The 26,209-nt window shown below is 44.6% G+C and overlaps 3 protein-coding genes across 5 annotated transcripts; all 3 read right to left on the bottom strand.

The window, feature by feature from the left end:
- Positions 1-1,778: 1,778 nt before the first annotated feature.
- LOC105388511 lies at positions 1,779-7,541 on the bottom strand. 3 transcript variants are annotated; one of them, XM_048625859.1, is made up of 12 exons: positions 7,420-7,541; positions 7,077-7,252; positions 6,330-6,431; positions 5,776-5,939; positions 5,220-5,324; positions 4,743-4,910; positions 4,279-4,471; positions 3,938-4,091; positions 3,459-3,581; positions 2,654-2,767; positions 2,292-2,398; positions 1,779-1,996 (listed from the first exon to the last, which is right to left on the bottom strand). In XM_048625859.1, the coding sequence occupies exons 1-12, from the start codon at positions 7,480-7,482 to the stop codon at positions 1,939-1,941; spliced, it is 1,527 nt and encodes a 508-aa protein (XP_048481816.1). In that variant the 5' UTR covers positions 7,483-7,541; the 3' UTR covers positions 1,779-1,938. The 3 variants fall into 3 exon arrangements, with proteins under 3 accessions (XP_048481816.1, XP_048481817.1, XP_048481818.1); XM_048625860.1 differs by having other exon boundaries at positions 2,660-2,767; XM_048625861.1 differs by having other exon boundaries at positions 3,947-4,091.
- Positions 7,542-7,634: 93 nt separating this feature from the next.
- Positions 7,635-10,370, bottom strand: LOC125489571. Its single transcript, XM_048625708.1, has 8 exons — positions 10,296-10,370; positions 10,096-10,211; positions 9,622-9,744; positions 9,128-9,262; positions 8,873-8,914; positions 8,652-8,793; positions 8,028-8,358; positions 7,635-7,791 (listed from the first exon to the last, which is right to left on the bottom strand). The coding sequence occupies exons 1-8, from the start codon at positions 10,321-10,323 to the stop codon at positions 7,635-7,637; spliced, it is 1,074 nt and encodes a 357-aa protein (XP_048481665.1). The 5' UTR covers positions 10,324-10,370.
- A 302-nt stretch (positions 10,371-10,672) lies between these two features.
- On the bottom strand, positions 10,673-25,100 carry LOC105388521 (E3 SUMO-protein ligase RanBP2). Its single transcript, XM_048625645.1, has 13 exons — positions 24,889-25,100; positions 24,573-24,798; positions 18,647-24,363; positions 17,919-18,061; positions 15,825-17,353; positions 15,376-15,563; positions 14,931-14,993; positions 14,732-14,809; positions 14,222-14,416; positions 13,631-13,906; positions 13,102-13,299; positions 12,553-12,675; positions 10,673-11,990 (listed from the first exon to the last, which is right to left on the bottom strand). Exons 1-13 carry the CDS (start codon positions 24,955-24,957, stop codon positions 11,946-11,948), a joined length of 8,850 nt encoding a protein of 2,949 aa, XP_048481602.1. The 5' UTR covers positions 24,958-25,100; the 3' UTR covers positions 10,673-11,945.
- Between the last annotated feature and the right edge of the window lie 1,109 nt (positions 25,101-26,209).

The raw sequence follows: 26,209 nt of genomic DNA, 5'->3' as shown, positions 1-26,209 counted from the left end.
ATTAAACTAACTGAACTAAAACCACAGTAAAGTGATAACTATAGCGTAAGCGGGCATCTCTGCATAAAATGAATTTGTTCATTACTAACATTATGGTCGTTCGTAATGAAGAAAGCCTTGACTTCCACCTGCGATGACTCCTCAGCATTGCTCCCCTCTCCCCCCTCCATGCCGCTCACCATAGACCACGCACACATTATCATCAACAATCCTGGAAATATACATGTAGAGCGCTATAGATAAGGGATTTATTGATGGTACCTAATGGACCATTTGGCCTTACAAAGGCCCTAGGGCCTTGCAGCCTATCATGTTAGGTAAGTACCTACCTATGTCATAAAATACCATAAACAATATTTGCTTACCCGTTTTAGCATACATGCTGGGCAGTTACTTTCTCAGTCTGTAAACAATATGTAAATATTTCAACTGTGTAAATAATAGAAAATTATTATGATTTCCTCAAAATTATCTCAGTGACATGTTGACAAATCAAATGATTTGACATTGTTACTTTTTATTTGACCAGCTCATAGAGGAGTAGTCCTTGACCATCCTCTTCAAGGTTTCCTCACTCAGCACGAGCACTCAAAATAATAACATCTAAGTACTTACAGTGAAACTATAAAGTCCTGAAATTAATGTTTGAGGAACTAAAATTTTCAGGAGCCTGGCACCATTAGAAAAGAAACATAAAAGTCATAACAATTGTTTATGTCAATAGGCGGTTGGCTGTTTTTTTGAAATTTCTTATTAATTATAAGGATAATCTAGATAAAAGCAACAATTTACGCTTGGTTGCAATTAGGAAGATGAAGAAAAATATTCGTAGTCAAGCTAGTGAAGTTATTTATCGAGTTTTTATACAATGTTTAGCGGAACATCAAGCTGGACACATTTTGTCGAATTTGGAGGATGTTTACGCTCTTACAGCGTGTATGACGGGTATGTAGCATTGTACAAATTGTAATAACTAATTTTTTATTAGTACCAACGCTTCATTTATCGATAAACCTAGGTTTAGAGCCCAAGTCGAACATTGTTTACATACCATTGATTGTAGGTTTCATCTGGTTTCAGTTGAGTCAAACCTTAACATTTTGATACTTGAAGATATATATTTTGTTTTTACTTACTAAATTCACATTGTGTGAATTTGGGGGGCATTGTGTAACTCAAAAAGATTTTTTTATTTTATTTTATAGTTAGTTATATCGGACCAGCGTGCCAAAGAGGGCAAAATATGGAATATTTCTAACTCCTGGAAGAAACAGAACTGGCCGTCCAAAAAGAGAAATTGATGTCTTTACTATGTGTGCCCTTCGTCAACAGATCCAGTTTTTTTATACAGTTGTAATAACGTTATCTAAATAAATATTTATTGGTTTCACTATTAGCCTTCATATTAACACCTTCTAGCTTGTATAAGAGCTTTTTTGTGGATGGTGAGTTGTTTTTAAAATACATAAATAGGTAGGAAGTTAACAGGCAAAATTTCAAGTATCAAAGTCAGTTATGTTTCGCTATATAGGGTTGCTACATGAAAGATAGCAGTGCCCTCATTTAATTTCAGGACTTTATAGTTTCACTGTACTTTGTTTAAAAAATGTTTATATTGACTGTTTGGTCGAGATAAAAAATGAGATCGTCGCAGCAAGTTTCTTGACGCTGGAAGGATTTCGTAAGTTCCTCCTAAACCCGTATAAAATAAAAAACCATATTCAATAAGACACATTTATTATACGTAACGGTAAATAATCAAATCAATTAAAAAATTGGAATAACAATTGGGTACAACTTAAAATAAAAGATTAACTTAAAAGTAACTTAAATTGTAAGGATACTTCTCATAACAAATATCTGCTAACCGACTATCTAGTATCTGCTAGCTGACCGTAATAAATAATCTTAAATAAATAAACTGTAGGTAATATTCAGCTAACTAATTATACAGAGAGGGTCTTGGGGCGCCCGACGACGCCATCGCCGCTCCTTTCTGTAACAACATAATTATATAACCTTCAGCAGTATTCTTCAGTAGTATTATTATGGAGCGCCACGTCCATTGCGGTTCGCTTCTGACTACAATCGTGCATTACAGTCCTGAGTAGAGGTACTTATACTTAGGGCTAGTTTCACAATGTCTGGTTAATGGCTAACTGTTGGATAAAATACATGCTGCCACTGTCTAAAATATAATAACAGAGAGTGACAGCATGTATTTTATACAACAGATAGCCATTGACCAGACATTCTGAAACAAGCCCTTTTAGTAATTGCTATAGTCTCACCCTGTAGCACTCGGCCGCATGGGCAGGCAGGTCTGTGTCTCGGAGGCCCTGCCCTCCGCCACCTCGTCATCCTCAGCGGGGTCATTCAGTGCAGACTCTTGCTGTTTCTACGACAGTATAGTATATGTATTGAATATACATACGATAGGTAGATTAGGTAGGTATAAGGCACGTCAGTTAGAGAAACAATCTAGCTTTTGCAAAAATAACCTACCAGAAACCGACCAGAAATATTGAGACCTATACTTACTCAAATTTAGAGCTTTCAAAACTAAAAAGGTATAAGTTATACTTACCTGGTATCAATATCAGAGCTTAAAAAAATGGTCACCAGAAAGTTACACCAGCATATTTGCACGCACACTCACAATGACCGAGTCAGACCTCCCAGGCTCTGGATCCTCTACCATTGAGTCCACCGAGGACTGCGCCACGTCGTACTGGCGACCAAACGACTCCATCAGTTGAGGACCCATCTGCAGAATGATTGATTCATTACTTTCGAGTGTCGTTTATTTATAGTGAAGAGGCACACGGAAAGGTTGAGATAAGCATCTTAGCCTGTTATAATCCAATGCAGGATATGAGCCTCCTTCAGGACTGGAGGGTTATTCCACTACACAACACTACAATGGACATAGATAGCAGTCAGGGTCACTACAACCACGTAACCACTACACCATCCAGCCGTCGCAAAGAGAACATGGTAGCGTGTTTTAAATCAATTACTATATTGTATTTTTACCTTTTCAAAAAGAGGGGAAGTTTAACGAATTTGTTTATCTCTGCGTGTGTGTGTGTGTGTGTGTGTGTGTGTGTGTGTGTGTGTGTGTGTGTGTGTGTGTGTGTGTGTATCAGAGTGTCTGTTTGTGGTAGGGTAGCTCCCAAACGCCTGAACCAATTTTTTTTTTTGGTTTGGTAAGAGCAAACCTATGGGGAAACATAGGTTTGCTCTTTATATACTCAGCCATATTTTATCGAAATCGTCTTAACCGTTGAAAAGTTAGGCGACTTTTAGTGTTGATTATCGGATGTTTTAACGTTTGTTAGGTTATATCTGACCGAGTCTATGTGCGGGTCGAGCGCTTTCGTCCACAGCTCTGCGGACAGCTACTGGTACCTACTCTAGAGATGGCGTCTGGTGACAGTAACATCAACAATACTTACCGAGTCTATGTGCGGGTCGAGCGCTTTCGTCCACAGCTCGGCGGACAGCTGCTCCGCGGGCGGCGACATCCAGCGCTGCACGCACCGCGGCCGCCGACGCTTCTTCGACTCCAGCGATGACGTCTGGTGAGAGGAATTTATTAGAGGAATTAATTGCAGAGAGTGAGTGCCTCCGCTGCGTTGATGGATGCAACCGGAGCAAATGATAGACGCTTAGACGGAATACCCTTCTTCGCAGCGGAGTGTAACGCTAAAAAAATATACTCGGCCGCTTGGGCCAATACGGTAGGAGCTGCTATTGAACAGCTCCGCGACGGGGAAATTATGCTATTATGATTGGAAATCGGTCTGAACTGTCTAAACCTCAGTCGGGTGACTTTCCAGTCACTACTTACAATATGAAGAACGGCTCTCAGCCTATATGAGTATAACTCGAGAGTCAGCCACAGCTAAAGTTTGCGTGGTAATGGTCTATTTACATTACTCACCTGCATATCCATGGTGTTGTAAGCTGGCTGCAGCATCAGGCTGCCCGCCTTGCCCTGCGGTTGGACGCAGTATCTGATGCACTTGTCTAGGTAATGGAAGGCGATCGCCGGGATCAGTATTGTGTTCATCATCAGCATTGACAATCTATTGGAAATAAATCATTATGTGTAAAGTATGTGGAAGGCAATGTGGATAGTATGAAATACACATAAATATGCTTCTAAAGAGCGCCACCGAGCCAACAATTTGTCTTATGAAAAAAACATTTTAATCAGTCCAACAAATTGGTCCAGAATTTAGCTTTATTTATCACCAGCGCTACCAAACTCACATAGGCATAGAATGCACAGTCCTCAAGCCAGTGTCTGGATGCACGGCGTAGCCTGCCGCATCCAGCGACACCGGGCGGCTGCGCAGCCACGGCTCCTGGTATTTGTGCAGAGGACGCGGCATACTGCATACGACATCCAACTTGTAGTATGCCACTTTGCGGATGAATATGCCGATTATGCCTTTTAGTAGACCTGTAAAATTATATGGGGTGCATTACGTCAGGCAGGAGATGAGATATTTAGGGTATTCTAGGCTACAGCAGGTGGGATTGTTATTTCACAGTCTTTGTGACATAAAATTCTGTTTAGGCGATCATCAAAGCTGCAAGTGGAAGGGCAGCATGTGGTCATCGGCTTTATATAGGGAGTAATAACAAAACCATCTCTGTCCTCAATCTTATACTCACACAGCTACCAATCTAGCCTAAAACTTCAGCGATAATGAAAGCAGTTTTACACATACCAAGACCTAAGACAGCTACCACGGCTCCCATCATGGCGACCAAGCAGCCGGGCTGGCCGGCCTCGCAGGGCGGCTCGCGCTTGCGGGGGCGCGGCCGGGCGTGGGGCACCCCTCCCGCCGACAGCAGCGGCGCCGGCAGCGCGCGGCAGAGCAGCTTGGGGTCATCGGCTGTAAGGATTTTATTAGCGAAAAGGATGTAGAGTGAACGGTGGCCAGAAAGCATGGAAGTAGAAAAAAAGGAAGAAAGCATGGAAGTAGAAAAACTATTTTTCTACTTTCATACCAGAAAGGATAGCTACGCTTGTTTGATAAGTTTATATCGGGCCATAAAGAGCCGTGCGCTCAGGTACCTAATGTAAAGGTAAAATAAGTAGGTACGATTATCTCAAGGACGCTATAGGAGATCAACATTTTCGTACCTCAAGTATGCCTTGTTTTGTTCATAATAGTCGGAATATTAGTGAATGTGGGACTCACTGAGACAGACGCAGTCGCAGTGCCACACACAGAAGCAACGGTCGCCCTTCTTCAGCGCCACCTCCCGTATCGCCACCGACTCGTTCTTGTGGTTCAACAAACACACTGCGGTCATGAAATACAATGCAGTTTACAACTGAAAAAAACGGCCAAAAGCGTGTCGGACACGCACATGAAAGGGTTCCGTAACCATAAGATCCATACATTACCATTTAGTTAGGCCAACTGCGCGTCATAAGTTGGTCGAGTTGTATAAAAATAACTATTTATGATTATAGACATGTGTATTACAGATTCCGCTATAGTTTTCGTTAAAAGTATTTAGGTACTTGGAGGTATACAGGTAATTTTTTTTCAGAATTGTGTAGTAACTATAGTATTTCAAAAGTTAAGGGGAAAAATTCTAATATTTCTTTTTTATTTCCAGCGGTCGGCCCATGTTATGGCTACGGACGGTACCCTTTCATTTGCGTGTCCGACACGCTCTTGGCCGGTTTTTTGATTTGGTGGCTTTTCTCCTTCCTCGCTAATCATAAAATTAACAGTAACTAATTACCCTTGCACCGTGTGACCCCCGCCGGCAGTTCACCGGGCAACACCAGGGTGTACCGCCTGGTGTGTCGCGGCGGGATCAGCTGACTGCCCGAAGTGACCACGTCGCTGCCGAGCGACCGCTGCAGGAGGGAGGGGAGCTCAGGACTGCAGTCTTTTGCTATTGCCCTGGTGACATGTTTGTGGTTTCTTATTTTTAACATCTGTTATGCGCTTCGCTTTAAAAGTGTGAAAATTCTGAGAAAACCTTTGTTACCAGGATCTCCACGAGAAACTCTATGCCTACAGAATTCACGGCGATTCTTAATAAGCCCATCCACCATATTATTCTTTATCTGTGCGTTTTTTACCTATAGACCGTTATTAACGCTCACGCTCAGCTGACTCTCCTAACTCTTAAGGCGAGGCCCCTTGATGCTTTGTCATAAAAAATATAGCTATGGAGTTATGGACATCTACGCAGCGACGAAGCAACGCAGCGCAACCAACCAACTGTTCGGGCAAACCTGTCATATTCTAGGCACCTACTTAATACAAATAAATGGTGATGGTACTCACGTGAACCTCGCTGCCGCCAGGCCCGTGTTGGTGGCGCGTAGCGTGACGGAGCTGTGCGCGCGCCGCGCGTCCGACACCGCCATCGAGATGCGGCCAGATTTGCTGCAGTTATAATAATTTAGTTATACTCGTACATAATGTACCTGGTACATGGTGGCCCAGAGACGGATGAAGAGCTGTTGGCAGAACACCTGCTATCTAGCTAGCAGGTGTTCTGCTGACATGGCAGGTGGTCAGATGACATCTGCAAGGTTGCGGGATAGCAGTGGACCCAACGGCACAGGACCGGAAGAATTGGCGTACACGGTGGCCCACTGTTGGGTATAGGAGGCCTATACCCAACAGTGGGCTATAGAAGGCTGATGATAATTATGATGATGATCATGTACCTACCTATATACCTACAACAGAGTCATCAGAAAAAAAAAACTTAGCGGCAGACACAACAACTGAACTAAGGTGAGTTACCTTGGACAGGGGAGCAGCAAAGCTAGATCAGTGGTCTGCCGCAGGATTAGTGGTCAGTCTATCCTTGGTCTTCTTCATCGAGACAGTTATATCGCGAGTTTGTTATTGTTTGCTACTGGTATTGTTGTTGCTGGTAAAACAACACCTACTGCGCGTAGGTGTAGTACGAGTATATCCCAGGTGTTGTACCATTTATAAGAAAGTGTGGAAGGCCGAGGACAGAATGTTGCGGCACTCTTTCGAAGGGGTCCATGTCCACGATGATACGAAAGTGCTTACCCAACATACACCAGCTGATTGCCGTCAGCCCTCGCCTCCAGGTCGACCTGCGCGCGCAGTGGCGCCGCCAGCGGCAGCGACAGGAAGCTGCCGCCATCTTGTGACGTCACTGTCATGTCGTCGCCGGGGCTTCCGGTCCACGCTCGCGAAATGCGTACTGTCACTAGAGAGGGTTGCTGGACAAGTGTGTTGCTTGTTATTATGAGTTTAGAAGTAAACCGAATAGACTAAACTGCTACAGACAGTGAAAAACGGTACGTATAGAGCTATAGAGTATATATAGACTAAACAGTTTTACATTTAGTTAAACCTCCTTAATTATCATATCAGAAAAATTACTCACGTTATCATTAATATCATCAGTTTCTTTGGAATAATTCGAACTTCTTTTCACCATGGTAGCCATTCCGCTTACATCTTCCGCAGGAACTATCAAATATAGTATGCTGTTTTCCCCTAAGAAAATGTAAAGTACCTAATTAAACAATACTTTTTATAAGTAAGTACTTATCAGTCCTATCCTAGCCTACGTGATTTACTACCTGGTCTATATAATACTCATATTATCATACCCGCAGATGGTTCGTTTTCCTCAGACACCAGTAGACAAAGAGGTTTCTTCGGTAACGCAAACTTGTCACGGTCCAGCCACTCCAGAGAGCGATAATGGACTGCCAAGTTTGAACCTTCAAACTCGGGCTTCTGAGGGCCGACGCTAAAATATATCAAGTTAATTTAGCATTTGCTAAGTTCCTATCTCTCTGTTTGTTATTGGATTGTATCGTATAGGTAATTGCCCTTACAATTTATCAGTTGAAGTGGCTAATCTTCCGAAGAACCGTTTGGTCACAATGATGGGTAAGTTTACTATTTATTGTAGTACCTATATAGGAATAGTCCCAGCCAGTCGGTAGTATTATGAGGGCATATTCTGACAAGATTATTACAAACCTGGCAATAGCACCATTAGTGACATCACTCCACACCGTCTTCCCATCCCTGTCTGTGTCTCTTTCAAACAGCTGCACCGACACCGTATGCCGCACTACAGGCTCACCAATATCATACAGAGTAAACTTCCTGTTATCAACACTTATCACTCCTATACCTTCCTCTACTACTGGGACCCTTTTAGCTTTAGATCGATTAACTATTGATAGCACGTTCGGTATGTGTTTGTCCTTGGCTTCGTGAACTGTATTGTCTATTATAAGGTTCTCGTCGAATCGTTTTGTACGATGCCACTTCTCGAAGCCGTCAGCGTTGCATGAATTGTTCATTCCTGGGAAATTTAGTGCAAGGTGAATCTATGGAACTGTACAAAGGCGGGTATAGACATCCATAACATTACATCGCATAATAAGTTACTTAACTACAGCAGTGTGGAGGTATCCGATTTTACAGCAAGGTACCTACCACGGTAAATAAATACATTTGTGGATTTGTGAGATAGCTAAATAATATATGAGGTACGGTCAGCGGCAGAGAAACTTGACCCCCTCTCATACTAACAATGCTTCTCTGAGAGAATCATATTTCTGCCTCTCCTTACATAAGTAAACTATAGGTACATACGCTCAGTAATTATGTTTAGCGTTTCTGATGATTTGTTAGTGTTTGCTGGTTTTGTGAAATTGTTGATCCATTGCTGAAGATACGCTAGGCCTTTGGCCCATTCATCGCCTTCTTTGAAGACTATATCTCGCTGCCGCCGAATCTAAAATGTTTTACAAATAGAATAATCATTCAAGAACACTCGGTGTTGCTTTTTTGAAAGTTAAACAATATTATCTTACCCCTGTTTCGTTGTTATCCTCTTGCTTCTGAACAGTTACGATCTAAAAACATATCATAATTAAGTACCTATTAGTAGGTATTAATGGTTAGAAGTAAATGTATAAAATGTGTAGCGACCTGTCGCAGTCGCCTTTCAAACGAACTTTCCTGGTTCTAATCTTTCAAATAATAGCGGGTACTAAACTATCTACCTAATGCCTTCTTACCGAAAGTCAAATACAGGTCTATCAACAGTCAATAGGTACATTACATACGCCCCTCAGCGTGAGTGGGTAGGCCTGCTGCGGCCGGTCCCTGCGCAGGCGCAGCACGTAGGGGTTGAGCAGCCGCGCGCGCGCCCCGGCCGAGACCACCTGCTCCACCGGGATGTACTCTTCACCCTCCGACATCTGTGTTAATAGCAGGGAAGTCGCTATAACGAAGCTTCAAAGCGCTGCCACTGCTGCGGTAACTACGAGTCTATACCATGGTTGTAGGCATTAGGCTGCGTTCCAATCTGTTTGTCACCGACTGAGCGCCTATACGGTTCAGTGTGTCACAGTATGCTAGTTTTGCACTGACTCAGTGTCTTTGTCTTTGCGGTGTTAGAAGCGCCCAAATAGTGTAAAGTTAGCCTACTTTGATTGTACATTGTCAAAAAATATATTTGATTCATCTGTACATCTAAACTAAAATCAGCTACAGCCCCATAAAAAAACACAAGCGAACCTCCTTTTTCGAAGTCGGTTAAAAATGAAAGGTAACTAACGGCAGGATCACTGACGAGCTTTACTGTAATTCCAATCTTTTTCAGGCACCCGTCCAACTTGCCGTGTGTTAACAATTCTTCCCTTTGCACGCGCCTCGCCGCCTCCGCTTCCTCCAGTATATCCTGTAGGTACATGGAAATTACCTAACGTAAACCATAAAAATCTATCTACGGGTCGGCAGTAATCATTCAACTAACCAAATGCATGAAAGTTAGGTAGGTACAAGATGACTCATTTAGATAGATATGACGCAAAAAAAAGAATACGTATTCGATTAAGTTCATCCTGGCCCTGTAGCACGGCACGCTATTAAGACGTGACAAAAGTTCTCCGTCGCGCTTGCTCTTGAGGCTGCGCGATGTGTGTGAGCGCGATGCAAAACTCTTGTCACGTCTTAAATGCGCCCCGTACTAGCCCTTCTGTAGGTACTAGTTTCTCGGTCAGGGGTTATAAATATGAAGAGTGGTAGTTACATGAGGGTCACAGTTGATAAATACAGCTTTGAGCTCCAATTCTGAGTTAGTTTCTTCAACATCCATCCCGGAGCAATCCAATAATAGGCAGCTATATAACACGGCAAACGATGTAGCTGAAAATTTCATTCCTAAAAAAATATTATTATATTTGCTTTCCTACATAAGTAATTATTATGTATAATCAAGACCAAACTAACCTGTAATAAACTTTGTGAGCAGCATCATGTTGTGTATACCGGTATTCACACAATCTTCAATTTATTTATAAGAACCTTATAAGAACTGATAAGAACTCAGATAAAATCATAATATTTTTCCCTTTAATTTTCTATTTGACAGTCGGAAAGACAGAAACATCAGCAAATCCTTATTCCATGGTTTTATTGTCTGTATTCTGACAGAAGCAAAAGAGTGGAATTTTATAAGTGACCAACTGTGTCCAACACTATTTTGCAGATTTCGTTCACCACCCACCTACTCTAAACTATGCTGAGAGTTGGTACTCCAGCTACAATATATATTCTAAGAAAGCTACCCTTCCTCCAAGTACTTTCAGCGAAATAAAAAAACTATATTCCAGTAACCTTCATTTATTTGACTGAATAGATCGAAATTTTAATGATTACATTACTTTTACGGTACGTAATTTAAATGAGAAAGGGAAACAGTTCGTTGTTACAATAAAAACAACTTAATTTTACAATATAATGACTAAGGAAAAAATAATAATATCGGCCACATGTTAAAACACATATCCCTTTATCATTTCAATTCACAGCTTTGCATTATGCAGCACGATTTCAGTCTGGATTCACTGATCTTTTACGTAATCTTAGAAACATTTTATTCACGATTCATTATTTATTTACTTATACATACTTAGTTTTCAGAACAAAAGCTGACGGTTTTGAACCGTTCGCTCAGTGAATCGAGGCTCAAAAGTTCCACGAAGCCAGGAGTGACGTCATAGCAGGGTTACTCTATACTGACGAAAAACGGGCGAACGAGAGCTGTCGTGCAATCGTCACGTTTAATACAACGAGATACAGTCGTGGCTCGCGCAGCAGCGAGCGCTCCGAATCTACGTTTTTAGTCATATAGAGTGACCCCCCCAGGTCATTCGTAACTTCGAGGTTAGTCAATAAAAAAAGACCTAACCAACTCTAGGAACATTATTTCGGGTTAATTATAAAAATTGGCAATACTTAATGTTCACTCTATTTAATAGGGGAAATTGACTATTGGTTAGATCTCCTTGGGATTATCTAGATTATTATCAGGAAATATAATGATTTAATACACACATAATAAGGACCAATACAGCGTCCGACTATGGCCTCATAACAAAATGCACAGTAAACAAACATTCGCGCACCAAAGTCCCACTACTTCGATTTTACTAATAAGTATGCAAACATAAAAAACGAGATCTTACTGTAAAAAATAACAAAAATTCGATTCCAACAAATAATCATAACGGAAGTTTTTTTAGTCCATCAGACTTTAAAGTTTACACATTTTCGTATTACATATCATTTGGCAAATATGGTAGGTAGGTACTTCATTCAGTTTCATAACACGATGAAGGAATATCTAATTATGCAGAAAAATATCTGTACAAATTTCTGAAGTAGTCCACGGGAAGAGTGCGACTCTCTCAAACGCAAGATTCCATCAGGCGATTCTTTGTTGACTCAAACACATACAAGATCTATTTCCACTTTAAAATTCATTTGTACATTTCATTAGTCAACAATGGTCGCCTGTGAATCAAGCGTAACGCGGCTGACCCACATTGTAATTGATGAATTCACAAACACTAAATATCTATTAGTTATAATAATAATTTAAGACTCGGGATCCGTTGATGAGACCGTCGCTGCTTTGCTCGTCTGAAATAGACAAGATGACTTCTGTTATTTTCCTGATCACGGAAAACGTTTCTTCTTTTATGTACAGTGTTGCTTCGATACTTCTAAAGGGTTATTATTGTTTCGTGGGTAGTTTACTTGTATTTTAGTTTTTAGCTGTTGATAGTGGAACTGGAAGAGATCGCTTTTAGCGATAAGGCCGCCTATTGTGTTTACTCTTGCTTTGTAATGTAATTTATGTTGTGTGTTTTTCAATAAAGTTACATGTGGTATTGTATTGTATAGTGTAGATACCATTAATTGTCAGCACTTTTGCATTTTTTTATCGAATTCCTAAAGTCGTAAACCATAGTTGTTTATAATGAACACCTGAGTTATGCTCTTTCGGCTCAGTTAAACCACTTTTGCAACACCCTGTATACAGGGTGTTGCAAAAGTGGTATACTAAGCCGAAACCTACATGTGCAGCATGGTATATCTAAGCCCGAATCTGAAATCAGAATTTGGAAATTCGCGAATGTAGGTTTCGGCTTAGTATACCCTTTTTGCAACACCCTGTATAAGAGACTCAATATGTAATTACCTCGCAGCTGTTGTAGAACTGGCTGGCGGTGTCGGCGTCGGGGAAGCGCACGCTGACCGTCTTGTCCAGCGGCTGGTTCGTGGTGTAGTCCGTGCCCGACCACGTGCACGACTCGCCCTCCATCTGTAGGCGCACAGGTTTGGGTTGAATAAGGGAAATTAATATGCAATAAACTAGTGGGCATAACATAATGTAGTCTAGTTGTAGATGCTCTGCCGTTAGAAAGCTCTTATATTACATCCCACTAGTCTTTAAATCAATCTAATAGGGCACTTATGTGGGGTTTTAAACATGGTCTTTTAGTTTGATTAAATCAAAGCCCATCTGATGGCAATACTGTTGGGTGGGCGTAAATAATAGGTCCTGCAACTCTCTTCAGTCATCCGTTCTGAGAGTGAAAAAAAATATTAACCTTGTGTACTGTGCAAACTTAATAAAACCTGCTCCTGTACAGATAGCAAATCTCAATTAGCTGATCAATCCCAGCCATAGAGCTGATCAATACAAGTCTTAGAGCTAGCAATCTAGCAAACAAGCCCTCAAACGTACCTGGAAGTGCGTGTCAGTATGTATCAGCATATCCGCCAGTATCTCCCCGGTGGCCGCGTCCATCACCAGTATCTTGGGCGAGTAGAGCTCCTGGTCGTACATGACGTGAACTTGCGCCTCGGGGCAGCGCGCCGTGTGGTCGCCCTGCGAGACCGTGGCCGCGCCCTCGCAGGAATAGTAGGTGACGGCGTCTTCGTCCTGTTGGGGTTTGAGGTGTGTCGTGAGTATGCATTTCGGAGTGTGATTGGTCATTGGTTTTGGCCCAATCATAAGGCGTAACGATATCTTTCGACGCTACGTAAGAAAGAAACAAATCAATTTATTAGGTCCCCATTGATTAAACTCCCATCAAATATCCTCGTGACTTCGATACTGAGATAGCTGTATATCAATAAGGAAATAAATAATAAGAAGATGATGATGATGACAATAGGTCCGATCCATTCATCCCCTGAAAGCACATTTAAGAGCGCTGAATACCAGAAGGCATCTGAAGCCACACGGCAAAGACAACAAATAGGACACTTACCTCATTATAATAATCCTCGTAATTCTCATAATCCTCATAATGCTCAGCATCATAATCATACTCCGCGTTCACTTCCTCCTCAGCCACCACATTCTGAGCCCCGTCAGTACTATCCTGGGTTCGGTCAGCGCTGCCCTGGCTATTGGCAGAGAGGTCGGCCCGAGAGTCCGTTTCTAGATGTTTCGGCAGGCGGAGCGGCGCCACTTTCTCTTCAGTCGGTTTGCTGCCAGACTCCTTGCTCTCACGGATCGCTTGAGCGGCGGCTACCTGTAGTTTCTGTGGAAGTAAGTGGTGGATTAGTATACACAGATATTAGTTTTATTACATTAGCATTAATAGTTGAATAGAGTCATGAATGTTATGATAAACTCATCATACTACTATAAAAATATATTTTCATATGTAGATATAAATGAAGTCATTTCAGCGTTATTGTAACAAACTGTCATGAATCTACGAAAACCCAAAACAGCCGAAATTTCATCACTAATGTAAGCACAAGAGCAAATGATATACCTACTATAATACAACACATTACTACAGACAGACACACCTACTTCTCCAACCTACAACCCGTCTTTTACCACTTACCCGGACACATTCAACGATCTTATCCTTGAAGCTAGTAGCCAGATCCACGGTCTTGAACCTCACGGCCAGAGTCTCCTGCTCGCCGCCCGCCTCCGCGTAGTTCACGCCCGCCCATGTCCACGCGCGGTCAGAGTTCTTGAGCGGCAGCAGTTCCAGGTCCATGAAGAGCAGCATGTTGAGGACTGCTTTGTGTACCTGTGAGGAGGGGGGACATGGGGTTAGCGTTGCTATGTTAGACGTTTAAATCAAAGCTCAGAAGACACTTTTTAGGTGACCTCGGATGTCTGGGATGAGGCTTGTGAATCTGGAATGTGACTAAACCGCGCTTTTATCTTTTCATGGGATTGCTTCACTCGCGGCACTTCTCTCACATTAGTAACTCTACATGCCTGTTCGCGGCGCAGCAGCAGGCGGTAGGTGCTCCTGGCGGGGTGGTGCAGCAGCTTCAGCTCGCCCACGCCGTGCTCCTTCCACTCGCGGCACTTCTCTCACATTAGTAACTCTACATGCCTGTTCGCGGCGCAGCAGCAGGCGGTAGGTGCTCCTGGCGGGGTGGTGCAGCAGCTTCAGCTCGCCCACGCCGCGCTCCTTCCACTCGCGGCACTTCTCTCACATTAGTAACTCTACATGCCTGTTCGCGGCGCAGCAGCAGGCGGTAGGTGCTCCTGGCGGGGTGGTGCAGCAGCTTCAGCTCGCCCACGCCGCGCTCCTTCCACTCGCGGCACTTCTCGTCGTAGCGGTACAGCTTGCAGCGCTCGCCGAAGATCTTCTCCTGTGAAACGAAGGTTGTTTAGTGACTATTGGCCCTTGTGTAGGATGAGGGAATGTATATTTTTCTCCTGAAATGTATTTGGATGCCCTACAACTGCATATTTATATGTATAGCTATACGGGCTGGTCACTTCAGGTGTAAGAAGTTTGACAAAATTGCATTATTTTGCTGCAGTTCACACTACGTCTGACTGCATTCACTAGTATTATGCCTTATTTAGCATCTGAGTCGACTCTTATTGTTGGTTGACTCATAGCGATAACATTGAAAATTTTAAATTGTCCATTGGTTTATTCAATATCCAATGGAATCCAAAAATTATAGCGATTATTTACATACTGAACATTGCTTATACAGTATCTTGCCAGTTCTATGTTCTTACCTCATCCTCCTCCCCAGTAGTGACCACAATCTTGTCAGGCAGCGGCACGATGGGTTCATAATGCGGGTCGTACTCCTCATCAGCCTCCTCGTCCGCGGCCGACTCGTCCCGTGCCCGCTCCTGGGCCGCCCGCTGAGCCGCCGTGAACAGCTGGCTGCCCGCGCCCTCCCACTTGAAGTTGTCTGTTTCTAGGGAGCAAGGGGGTGGGTTAGGAGCGTGTTTAAATGGGTAAGGTAGCAGCCAGGCTGGGTTGTATGGCATCTTTATCGACGTTGATAAACTTTTTAATGCACGTTCCATTAATCAAATTGTTCCGTGTTTATCTTGAATCGCAATGTAGTGACGGTTATGTGCGTCGATAATGGTGCCGTGACATAGCAATATACCACTCCTTATGTGAATCACTTTAAAATAAAGAATTATTTTTTAGAATCAATTGAAAGACTTACTCTGTGTTCCAAATCCGGGTTCGCTAGACGACAACGCCGCGAAGCTCAGAGTGTTATCCACTTTGAAAGGGCCGTCCTTATCCGCCGCTTTGTTCTCTTTCGTCTCAGTCTTGTTGCCGAACAGGCTAGTCGTCTCATTCTTGATCAGATCAGCGGATTGGTTCGCTCCGGAACCAAACAACGATTTGCCACCCGAGAAGATGTTTCCAGTGCTGTTCCCGAATAGAGAACCTCCACTTTTACCAAATATGCTGCCACCACTGTTCGAATTATTCTGACTGGGTCCAAACAAACTCCCTTGCACTGGGTTGCTGAATAAATTAGGGGTCTGAGCTGGGCTGGAGCCAAATATGGACTGCACTGGTGCCTGGGTGTTGTTGCTTGTGTTATCAGGTGCATTTTCGTTATTCTTATTCATTCCAAAAACTTTCTTGTCCTCCTCAGACGAAGGGCTGTTAGTTTCTGGCTTTCCGAATAAGTTTTTGATTCCGGCGGCGAATGTTGGCTTGTTGGCGTTGTTGGCGGCACTGAAGATCGACCTCGCATTGGAGCCGTTCGTAGCGTCCGAACCGAATATCAAATTCTTGTCCGAAATCACTTGGTTTCCAAATATGGACGGAGTGGAAGTGTTAGTTCCAAAGAACGACTGTTGTGTCGACGCCGGCTGAGAAGAGAAAATGGATTTCGGCTGTTCCTTCTGAGCGTCTCCGTCTTTGGGAGTGTTGAGAGCGCTGAGGCGAGGCGCGGCCAGGATAGACGAGTTCTTGGTTGGAGTAGGCGTAGACTCGCTGTCATTTTGGTTCTTCGCTTGCGGCGGTGTGGACGCCTGGTCACCGGCTCCGCCGAATATTCCCGTTTTCTGGGCATTCTCCTTGTCATTGCTGGTATTCTTGTTGGCAGTTCCGAAGAACGGAGTAGACTTGTTAGTGTTAGATCCGATCGACTCGAGTGGCGTGCGGAATATGGAGTTGTCTACTGTCTTGTTGAAGTTGGCGGGAGTTCCGTACACTGACGTAGAGGGACTGAAGAACGTGGGAGTGGAGTTTGTGGAGGTCTTAGCGAGGGTCGCGGGGGTTGCGGGGGAGGCAGCGGCGGGGGCGGGGGCGGCGGGAGTCGCTCCACCAGCCGGGGCCTTGTCTTCACACGCTTCACATCCGCGACAACCCTTGCACGCATCCTTGTACTTATAGTTGTAGAAGTTTTCAGGCAGCATCAACTCTTTCGCCTTCTTCTTCTCTTCGGCTGTCGGCTGCATCTCGCTCACAAACACCACCTCATCACTGTCACTGTCTTTCTTCGTCTCCGAACCACTTTTACCTCCCAGAGCTTTGTCTACGGCGTCTTTGAAGTCAGTGGCAATTTCCTTGGTCTTGAACCGCAGACAGAACTGCTGCAGGTTGAGGGTTCCCTCGCTGAAGTCGTTGGCTGCGAACAGCCACGTCTTGTCGTCCTTCGCCGTGTAGACCACGTCCGCCGTCAGCGCGTGGTTCAGACATATCTTCAGCACCTGCTCTCGACGCATCACCACCCTGGAAATACAAGTACTGTTAAACCTATTCTGATTCATAGAAATGGCAATAGGCTTGCTCCTATTAAATGGCCAAAAAGTGGGTACAGCGTTGCACCGCTGCGCTGGCTATTACACAATGGAGTATAAGGCGTGAGTGATTATGTTATGTTAGGGATATCACGGACAGGCAAACATAGGGTGTGACACGGTTGAGACTCTATGGGTAAATTTTGTGGCGGAGTTTTAGGATACCATAACTTTGTAATAACTGCCTAAACATTGTGTCCAATAAATACATTTGAATGCTAAAATCCTAACTAATCCTAACTTAATATTATAAATGTGAAAGTAACTGTGTCTGTCTGTTACTTACTCTTTCACGCCAAAACTACTGAACGGATTTGAATGAAATTTGGTACAGATAATAGAAATATGGTCAAGACCTTGAGAAAAAACATAGGCTACTTTTTATCCCGGAATTCCCATGGGAAAACTTTTTAAGGCGAAGCGAAGCGCGCGGGTACAGCTAATATTAATTAAATTACAAATTGAAACAATACATAGTAATCATTTCCAGCACATACCTGAGTTTCCCCGTATCCTTGTGCTTCAACACCTTGACGACGCCGATGCCGCGCTCCTTCCACTCTCCCGAAATGAAGCGGAACAGCTTGGCGCGGTGTCCGTACAGCTCCAGCTCGTCCTCTTCTCCTGTCACCACTTCCACCTGGGGGGAGACGGCAAATGTTATCTATTTATTGGAAAAACTATATGTATAGTGCCACAAACTTATCTGTTCCGGTGACAGCTCACATAAATGTCTAATATTTCTTATTTCTATAAGATTTTAAGTTTGCTCGTATTTTTAATTCGCTCTTGCGGTGTTAATAAACCCATCTAATCTTTTAAAATATACAATTTATTAGTAATGAGATATGGATCACTTTAGTTCGCTCTCACCGGAACAGATAAGTTTGTCGCACTGTATAGTCTATTTTTTTAACTGTGCTGAAATTGATTTACTCAGGTTTTACTGCTTATTTAATGGTCCACATAATTGATTACTGCGTTACTATTGGTCCTAACACTACTAACAATGACCCATCTCACAATATCGGAAATGTGCGATAGAAATACTTAGTAATCGTTTTTTTTTAAAACTATGTTAATACATTTTCTTTTAATACCTGTAGATCAGATAAGGTATTTTAATACGCGGATTGACAAAATTTAAAGAAATGTGCGGGGTCAATTATCAAAATTAAAAAAAATATCTATTTAAAGATGATTTAAAGTATGAAGTATAACATACCTTGTCAGGCAGCGGCACCACGGGGCTGAAGTGCAGGTGGTGGCCCTCGTCCTCCGACGCGTACTCGTTGTCATCACTCTCCTCGGCCTGCGGGGACTTCACGGGACTCTTGCCCTTAGCCGGGGTCTTTGGCTTGAACACAAAGTCGAAAGTCCCGCCCTCCTTGCCACCGAACGACGCCGCATCCTTCTGAGGCGTCGGCAGCAACGCCGGCTTGACCGGAGTAATGCTCAAGCTATCGTTCTTCTTTATCAGGTCGAGTGGGCTCGCCTGAGCGTCGGGCTTCTTCGGCGTTGCAAAGATTACGCTGGTGGCACCGATGTTACCAAATACGTTGGCCGCGGGCTTCTCTGCGGCAGCTGATGGGATGCCGAAGCTGAATTTGTTTCCGCCCGTCCCGTCGAAGATGGAAGCGGGCTCCGACTTCGGCTTCTCCGTGTTGTTGCTAGCGGGGGCCGCGGCGGGGATTCCGAAGTTGAACTTAGGGCCAGAGGCGACACTGTCGAAGATCGAGTTCTGTTCTTTCTTCACCGCGTTGGGGTCTTTAGGGCTGGTGCAGGCGCTGCACTGCGCCGAGCTGGGCTCGTTGCGCACGAAGCACTGCTTGCACTCCCAGCTGCCCTCCTTAGGCTTGAACTTGTCACCCCAACCTTTGACAGGTGTAGTTGTCTGGGCCGGTTCAGCAGGTTTGATAGAGGCTGCTGTTTGCGCGGGGATGCCGAAGCTGAACTTGATGGTGTTTTCGGCAGGTTTGTTTTCTTTTTTGGGCATGGAAGGATCTTTGGGGCTGTTGCATGCGGTGCAGTAGTCGGTGGTGCCCTCGTTGCGGACGTAGCACTCCTTGCACGACCAGCTGCCCGGCTTGGGCTTGAACTGGTCGCCCCAGTTCAACGTGCCGGTGGGCGCGGCCGCCGCCGGCGCACTCTCCACCTTACCGCTTTGCGGCTTGGGCTGCTCGCAACAAGCGCACTTTGTAAACGATTCCAGGTTGTTAGTGTAACACGCTCCGCAACTCCATGAGCCGGCTTTCGGTTTGAACTTATCTCCGAAACCTCCAGCGTTGCTTTGTTTGGCTTCGTTTTGTTGTTCTTTTACAATCTTCGTATCATCTTTGAGTGTTTCCTGTGCGGACTTGACCGCTGCCATGAAGTCATTGCAGACCTGCGCGGTCTTGAACCGTAAGCAGAAGGTCTCTGTGACGAGTTCTCCCTCGGAGAAGTCCTTGGCGCACCACGTGACCGCCTTGTCCATGTTGGGCATCTTGGTGAACACCAGCTCCTTGGTCAGCTGGTGGTTGCAGCACACCTTCATCACTTGTTCTCTCCTCATCAGGAGTCTTATCTTTTGCGGGTTGTTCTTTTGGGCGAGTATCTTGATGTTGCCGAGTCCGCGTTCCTTCCACTCCTTGGAGGAGGCTTCGTAGCGCAGCAGCTTGGCGCGGTGTTCGTACAGGACAGTCTCGTCTTCCTCGCCGGTGCGGGTCTCCACGAGCGCGGGCAGCGGCACCACCGGCTTGAACTCCACCGTAGGCTCGTACTCCTCCACTGTATCTGAGGTGTTCAGCTTGGACGTGTCCTGACTGGTCGCTGGGCTGGCGGCCGGCGCGGCGCTCGCACTCGTCACGTTGAACAAGTTGCTGAAGGGAGAGCTCGTGGTACTCTTGAAGGAGAGCGCGCTGAACGGGTTGGCTTTAGTCGTGGCTGCCTCGACAGGTTTCGCCTCAGGTTTCTCTTCTGCAACGGCCTTGAACACCGGTGTGCCGCTAAAGACGAACCCGCCTACGACTGTTTTATTGGATTGTGCTGTTTCGGTTGGTTTAGGTGTTTCCTTTTTGTTGCTCTCTACTGGAGTGCTAGGTTTTGTTACCGCTTTGGGTTTCTCCTCCTTTTTAGTGGGAGTCGGTGCCGACTTAGCTTCCTTTCTGGCCTTTTCAAATGCTTCATAGAATTGTTTAGCTATTTCTGCTGTTTTAAATCTTACACAGAACTTTTCGAATACCAGGGATTCATCAGCAAAGTCGTTAGCTGCCCAAAAGTATGCTTTAGCTTCGTTCTTCATGGGTTGAATGTCCAACTCGGGTGTGATGAGGTGATTGGCGCATATTTTGTGCACTTGCTCCCTTCTCATAAGGACTCTCACTTTACCCGTCACTTTATGTTTTAGCAATTTCATTTCACCGATTCCGCGTTCCTTCCATTGATTATCCACGAATCGGAAGAGCTTGGAGCGGGCGCTGAACACGGCGGTCTCGTCCTCCTCGCCCGTGGTTACTTTGATCTCGGCCGGCAGAGGCACGATGGGCTTGAAGTCCGGGCAGGGGTCGTAATTCTCGACAGAAGTGTTGCTCCTTTCTGACAACGTTCTTGACTTATTCAGGCTGGTATTAGGAGAACCATTGGTAATATTTCCATCAACAACCGTCAGTGAGTTATCAGCACTACTTGGTTTAACTCCATCAAACAACGAAAACGTTGGTTTGTCCGCCGACACATTAGCTTTGGGTGATGAAATCGAAGACTGTGCAGTTTTAAAGACATTGGCCTGGTTCCAGGAAGAAAATGGTTTAGCTGCAGTAGACGTGCTGACGGTACTTGCGAGGAAGCCGGAGGTGAAGGACACGTTGGGCTCGCTGATGGCGGGCATGGCTATCTGGTAGTTGTGCGGAGTGCCCTTGATATGTTTGGGTGGGATGGTGACGCTGAGCACGGGCTGCGGCGCGGTGGTGGCGGTGGGCAGCGGGTCCGACGACGTGATCACCACGTTCACCGGCAGCGAGCGAGACGAGTCTTTAGGCACGGCGGCGGGGGCGGGCGCGTGCGCGGGCGGGCGGGGCGCGGGCGCGGGGGCGGGCGCGGGCGGCACGGCCGGCACGGGCGGGATGGAGGGCGCGGGCGGCGCCACGCTGGTCGGGATCAGGTGCGCGATGTCCGGGAACATCTGCTCGGGCGTGGCGTACATGCCGGGGTACACCTGGCCGCGGCTCGGATCGAACATCGGCGGCGCCCCGGGCTGGGGGAACTGCGAGTACTGGTTGTACAGCCCGTAGAGGTTGTGCCCGTAGAGGTAGGGGTTGGGCGGCACGCCGAAGGGCGGCACGAGGCGCTGGTTGAAGGGCGGCATCACGGGCGGCGTGAACGGCAGCTGCGCCGCCAGGCTCGAGCCCTCGTTGCTTCTGTACTCTTCATCCAACATGTACAAGTCACTGTCATCAATGTTGGTTTCTGATGAAGCCTTCTTCAATTTGCTCACTTCCCTTTTCAGCTCGGCCACTTGTTTCTTCAATTCGCCCACATCCTTGCACTCACTTCGACACTCATCTATTTGGTCCTTCACCTGATCAACAGATATTTTCAGGAGCTTGAATTGATCAGTGGTGTTCTGGATGTTTGAGTTGATGGTGCTTATGATTTGGTTGCTCAAGCTACGATTCTCATCAAACCATCCCTTAGTCTGCTCCATGAAGGAATTGATGGTAGAATCCCTTTTTTGTAATCCCTTGATTTGGTTTTCAATTCTTTCTAAGTATTTCTGATCATTGCGAGTAGTTTCGAATAGTTGTGAGTCTACGGCGGTGCGGTAGTTTGTGCTGTTGGCCGCCGGGTGCTTGGGGGTGGAGCTCAGGTTGCGGAACATGTGCGAGTTGTTATGTACAGTGACATGCTCGCTGCCCCCTGAAGATACATTCTCATCTGAAGAGTACTTGTCGTGAATATTTCCTGATAAATCTGGGTCAACCTTGTTCATGTTAGTTTCGATTTCCTCAATTAGTTCTTGTGTATCAGCATATAGCTTGTTTTTATTATCATCATGATTTTCTTTTAAAATATCCAATGTTTTATAAGCATAGCTTTTAGCTTTTCCAAGCAGTGCGGCATATTTAAACTTAGTTTCATTATCAGTGGAGTCTTTTGTCACACTTTGTTCATCCAGGGCCATCTTCTTGTATATTTGACTCAGATGGAAGAAAGCTTGAGATGACTTCAGATTCGATAATGTTTCTAGAGCTTTTTCATACTCTGAATCATTGAGGTAGTTGACAGCTACATAGATTTTGCTCTCTTCTAGCAGCGCATTGATGTCTTTGTTGCTCATCTCTTTGTGAGTGTAATCAAATAATCTTCTCTCTGGAACTTTAATAACAATTTTGCTTTTTAGCTTTTCTAGCAATGGTATAGCAGCTCCATAGTACAGTCCAGCCCTGGCCTCCAAGTTGTTTTTCTCTTCCACTGCAGTGGTATTCCTAGCCCGCTCACTGAATATGCGGCCGAGTGTACAGAGCACCTCAGGGTCCAGTCCGTGGTTGTCTACACAGCGAATCACTTCAATACCTCGACTCAATGTTGTCCGAATGTCGGACAGTTCAGATCCTAGTAGATTCTGACTGAACTTGTATGCACAATCCCACCATTTCATTTGAGCGAGAGGACAAAGCAAGTCTGTGATGTTTGCCGGCAATACCTTAGGCTTGTGTGGATCATTTATAATGAGATAGCTTTTTTGGTGCTGTGCAGTGATGGCAGCAGTATAAAGAAAAGCAAATATGTCCATCTTATTAAGAGTCTCTGGGCCACTGTTCATGTAGTTACGAGTCTTTGGCGTCAACATATCAAAGATTGAACATTGGAATTGAGCAAAGTTTTTATAGTTTTTCAGGATCCAAACAAAGTGATGCAATGAATTAGGATGTTGCCTTTGAGCTTCCACATCATAGGCTTCTACTTCAGTCTTCCTCGGTAGTCTTAAAACAGGTTCACTGTAGGCCCCAGAAACAAAGTATGATGATTTCATTTTAGCCATGTGGTCTTTAGTAGCAAATATTTTCTCATACAACTTGTCTCTCCAATTTTTGTTGGAACATGTCTGAGATATAGCATCTAGGAATGTCTGACTCTTTTCCTGAGTGTTTGCCAGTAGGTAATGGCCAGCTTGAGAGCATCTGTAGGAGCCTTCAATGAACCAGCGGTGCACAGCAGTCTGTAGCTTCTGTGGTGCATGGGACAGCCAACTAACTTTTGTATCCAGAGGGACAGTATGCCACGCTATCAACATCAAAGGAGAAGCAACTCTAGTGGCTTCTTTCCAATTCAGTTGGTCTTTCTTGGCTTTCTTGAGCACTAATGTGGCTAAATGGAGCGCCAGCTGGCCCCGATGGTGTTGCAGTAGCCCTGCATGGAATTCAGCATGCTTAGGGGGAGCTCCAGCTTTACAAATAGTCTCTATAGCCTGGTCATACTGGTGCAACAGGTCACTTGTTTCCAATAAACCCTTGGGTGTCCCTGTCTGAAGGTCAGTTAAGCTAAGGCAACATAATCTTTCTCTAACAGTCAAACAAAGAACCTGGTACAGCCAATCCTTAGTGTTTAGTGAGTTATGCTTGAGAATTTCAGCTAGGCTTTCATACCAAGCTATATTGTTTAAAAAGGTGTCACCACCAAACTCAACATTGCAACTATGTTCAAAAGCTTCCTTTATTTTGTTGCTTTGCAGGTAGTGCTTCAGCAGCCGAGCATGGAGAGTGGGGTCCTTGGGTCTCACAGCTAGTTCTGCAGTTAAAAGGCTAACTAGAGCCTCAGGATCAGGGTTTGATGAAGCCATCAGTCTTTCACGGAGGCGGAAGGTCACAGGGTGTCTTGGGAATGTAGCTTCAGCCTTTTCACACCAATACTTGGCACGTCCGGGATCAATGAACACCTCATCATCAGCAAGAAGTTCACATACTGCAAAAAATACCATTATATCAATGCAAATAGCTCTATTATTGTAATCTTGCTTCATTGGCAAAATAATTCATGCTATCAATGTCACAAATATCAAATACAATACATATCAAACACTATATCAATACATTTGCAACAAAGTATTTTTATTGTTCATACATGATACATACAGTGCATAACCTCAATAAATAGAAAGTCAAAGTACTCACTTTCCAAAATCAGGCTAGTTTGCGTGGGGTCGATATCTAAAGATATCTTGTACTGTTCCAGAGCTTTTTCCTTCTGTCCCAGCTTCTGTAAGGTCTGTCCCAGTAGTTTGTGAGCCGCTGCGTTGTTGTCTTTCTGACTCAGGTATTGCTCAACATACCGCTGGCAGCTGACATAGTCACCTACCTCGAAGTATAGACGAGCCACCGAGTAAGCACGAGATTTAAACTGAAATAACACGAATCGAAAATAAAGTACACCAAACAAAACGAAATTAAAAAACGGATTTTTGGCTTGACGTTTGAAAGTCCATCTTACCTCTTTCAGGGACAGTTTCGCTAGCATTCCTTCTACATGCTTGTCGACGTCTTTCTTGTTTCTATACATTTTCACAATGATGCAGTACCAAACGGAATAATTAAACTTTACTACTTAAATTTACACTAGAAACGTAGAAACGCGTGGTAACGAGCGAAAAACAGCGGCATTTATTCGGCCGACATCATTATTTCAATTTCTGTTTTTTTTTTCTAACAGTGTTGCAACATGAAAAATATTTATAAATGGGCCAAAAATAGGCAGACACAGTAGGATCGTTTACACAGTGCGAGCTGCTGCCAGGCCAGTAGACAGCTAGTCGGTTTGTCTACTCGCACGCCAGTAGCTTGAATCGCCTTTGCTATCCACACGACACCTACAGCCCAAGTCAAATCGAGATGTCGAGTGAACTTGTTTAAAAAAATGAAAATAATTAGCTACTGCCACTGCTGAACGTGCCCAAACGATACGAGTAGCTTTCATGTGCAAGTTGGTGCCGGGTGAGTAGACGACGAGTGAAAACATAAAAATTTTCAAGTAACTCGGATGTGAATGCGAGCTGCTGACCAACTCACATGTCATAATTATTGCTCGTAAGTTACATTACATCCAAGCGTAAGCGGTGCAATACAGTACAGCTACTCGGTAGGCTCGCACGCTAGCTCGTACTGTGTAAACTAGTCATACGTGCATCATACATGGCTTCTATAGGAAACTTGGTAGCTGGAGCACAGCGTGAATGTGTCTTTCATTGGACTCATATTTAGTTACCTGCTCACGCACTCTACACCTCATTCCTTGACTGGACTTAATTATTCGGCCGACATCATTATTTCAATTTCTGTTTTTTTTTTCTAACAGTGTTGCAACATGAAAAATATTTATAAATGGGCCAAAAATAGGCAGACACAGTAGGATCGTTTACACAGTGCGAGCTGCTGCCAGGCCAGTAGACAGCTAGTCGGTTTGTCTACTCGCACGCCAGTAGCTTGAATCGCCTTTGCTATCCACACGACACCTACAGCCCAAGTCAAATCGAGATGTCGAGTGAACTTGTTTAAAAAAATGAAAATAATTAGCTACTGCCACTGCTGAACGTGCCCAAACGATACGAGTAGCTTTCATGTGCAAGTTGGTGCCGGGTGAGTAGACGACGAGTGAAAACATAAAAATTTTCAAGTAACTCGGATGTGAATGCGAGCTGCTGACCAACTCACATGTCATAATTATTGCTCGTAAGTTACATTACATCCAAGCGTAAGCGGTGCAATACAGTACAGCTACTCGGTAGGCTCGCACGCTAGCTCGTACTGTGTAAACT

This window comes from Plutella xylostella, chromosome 15 (assembly GCF_932276165.1).
Source record: "Plutella xylostella chromosome 15, ilPluXylo3.1, whole genome shotgun sequence".
In the NCBI taxonomy this organism is placed as follows: domain Eukaryota; kingdom Metazoa; phylum Arthropoda; class Insecta; order Lepidoptera; family Plutellidae; genus Plutella; species Plutella xylostella.
This window is presented reverse-complemented; position numbering and strand designations above follow the sequence as displayed.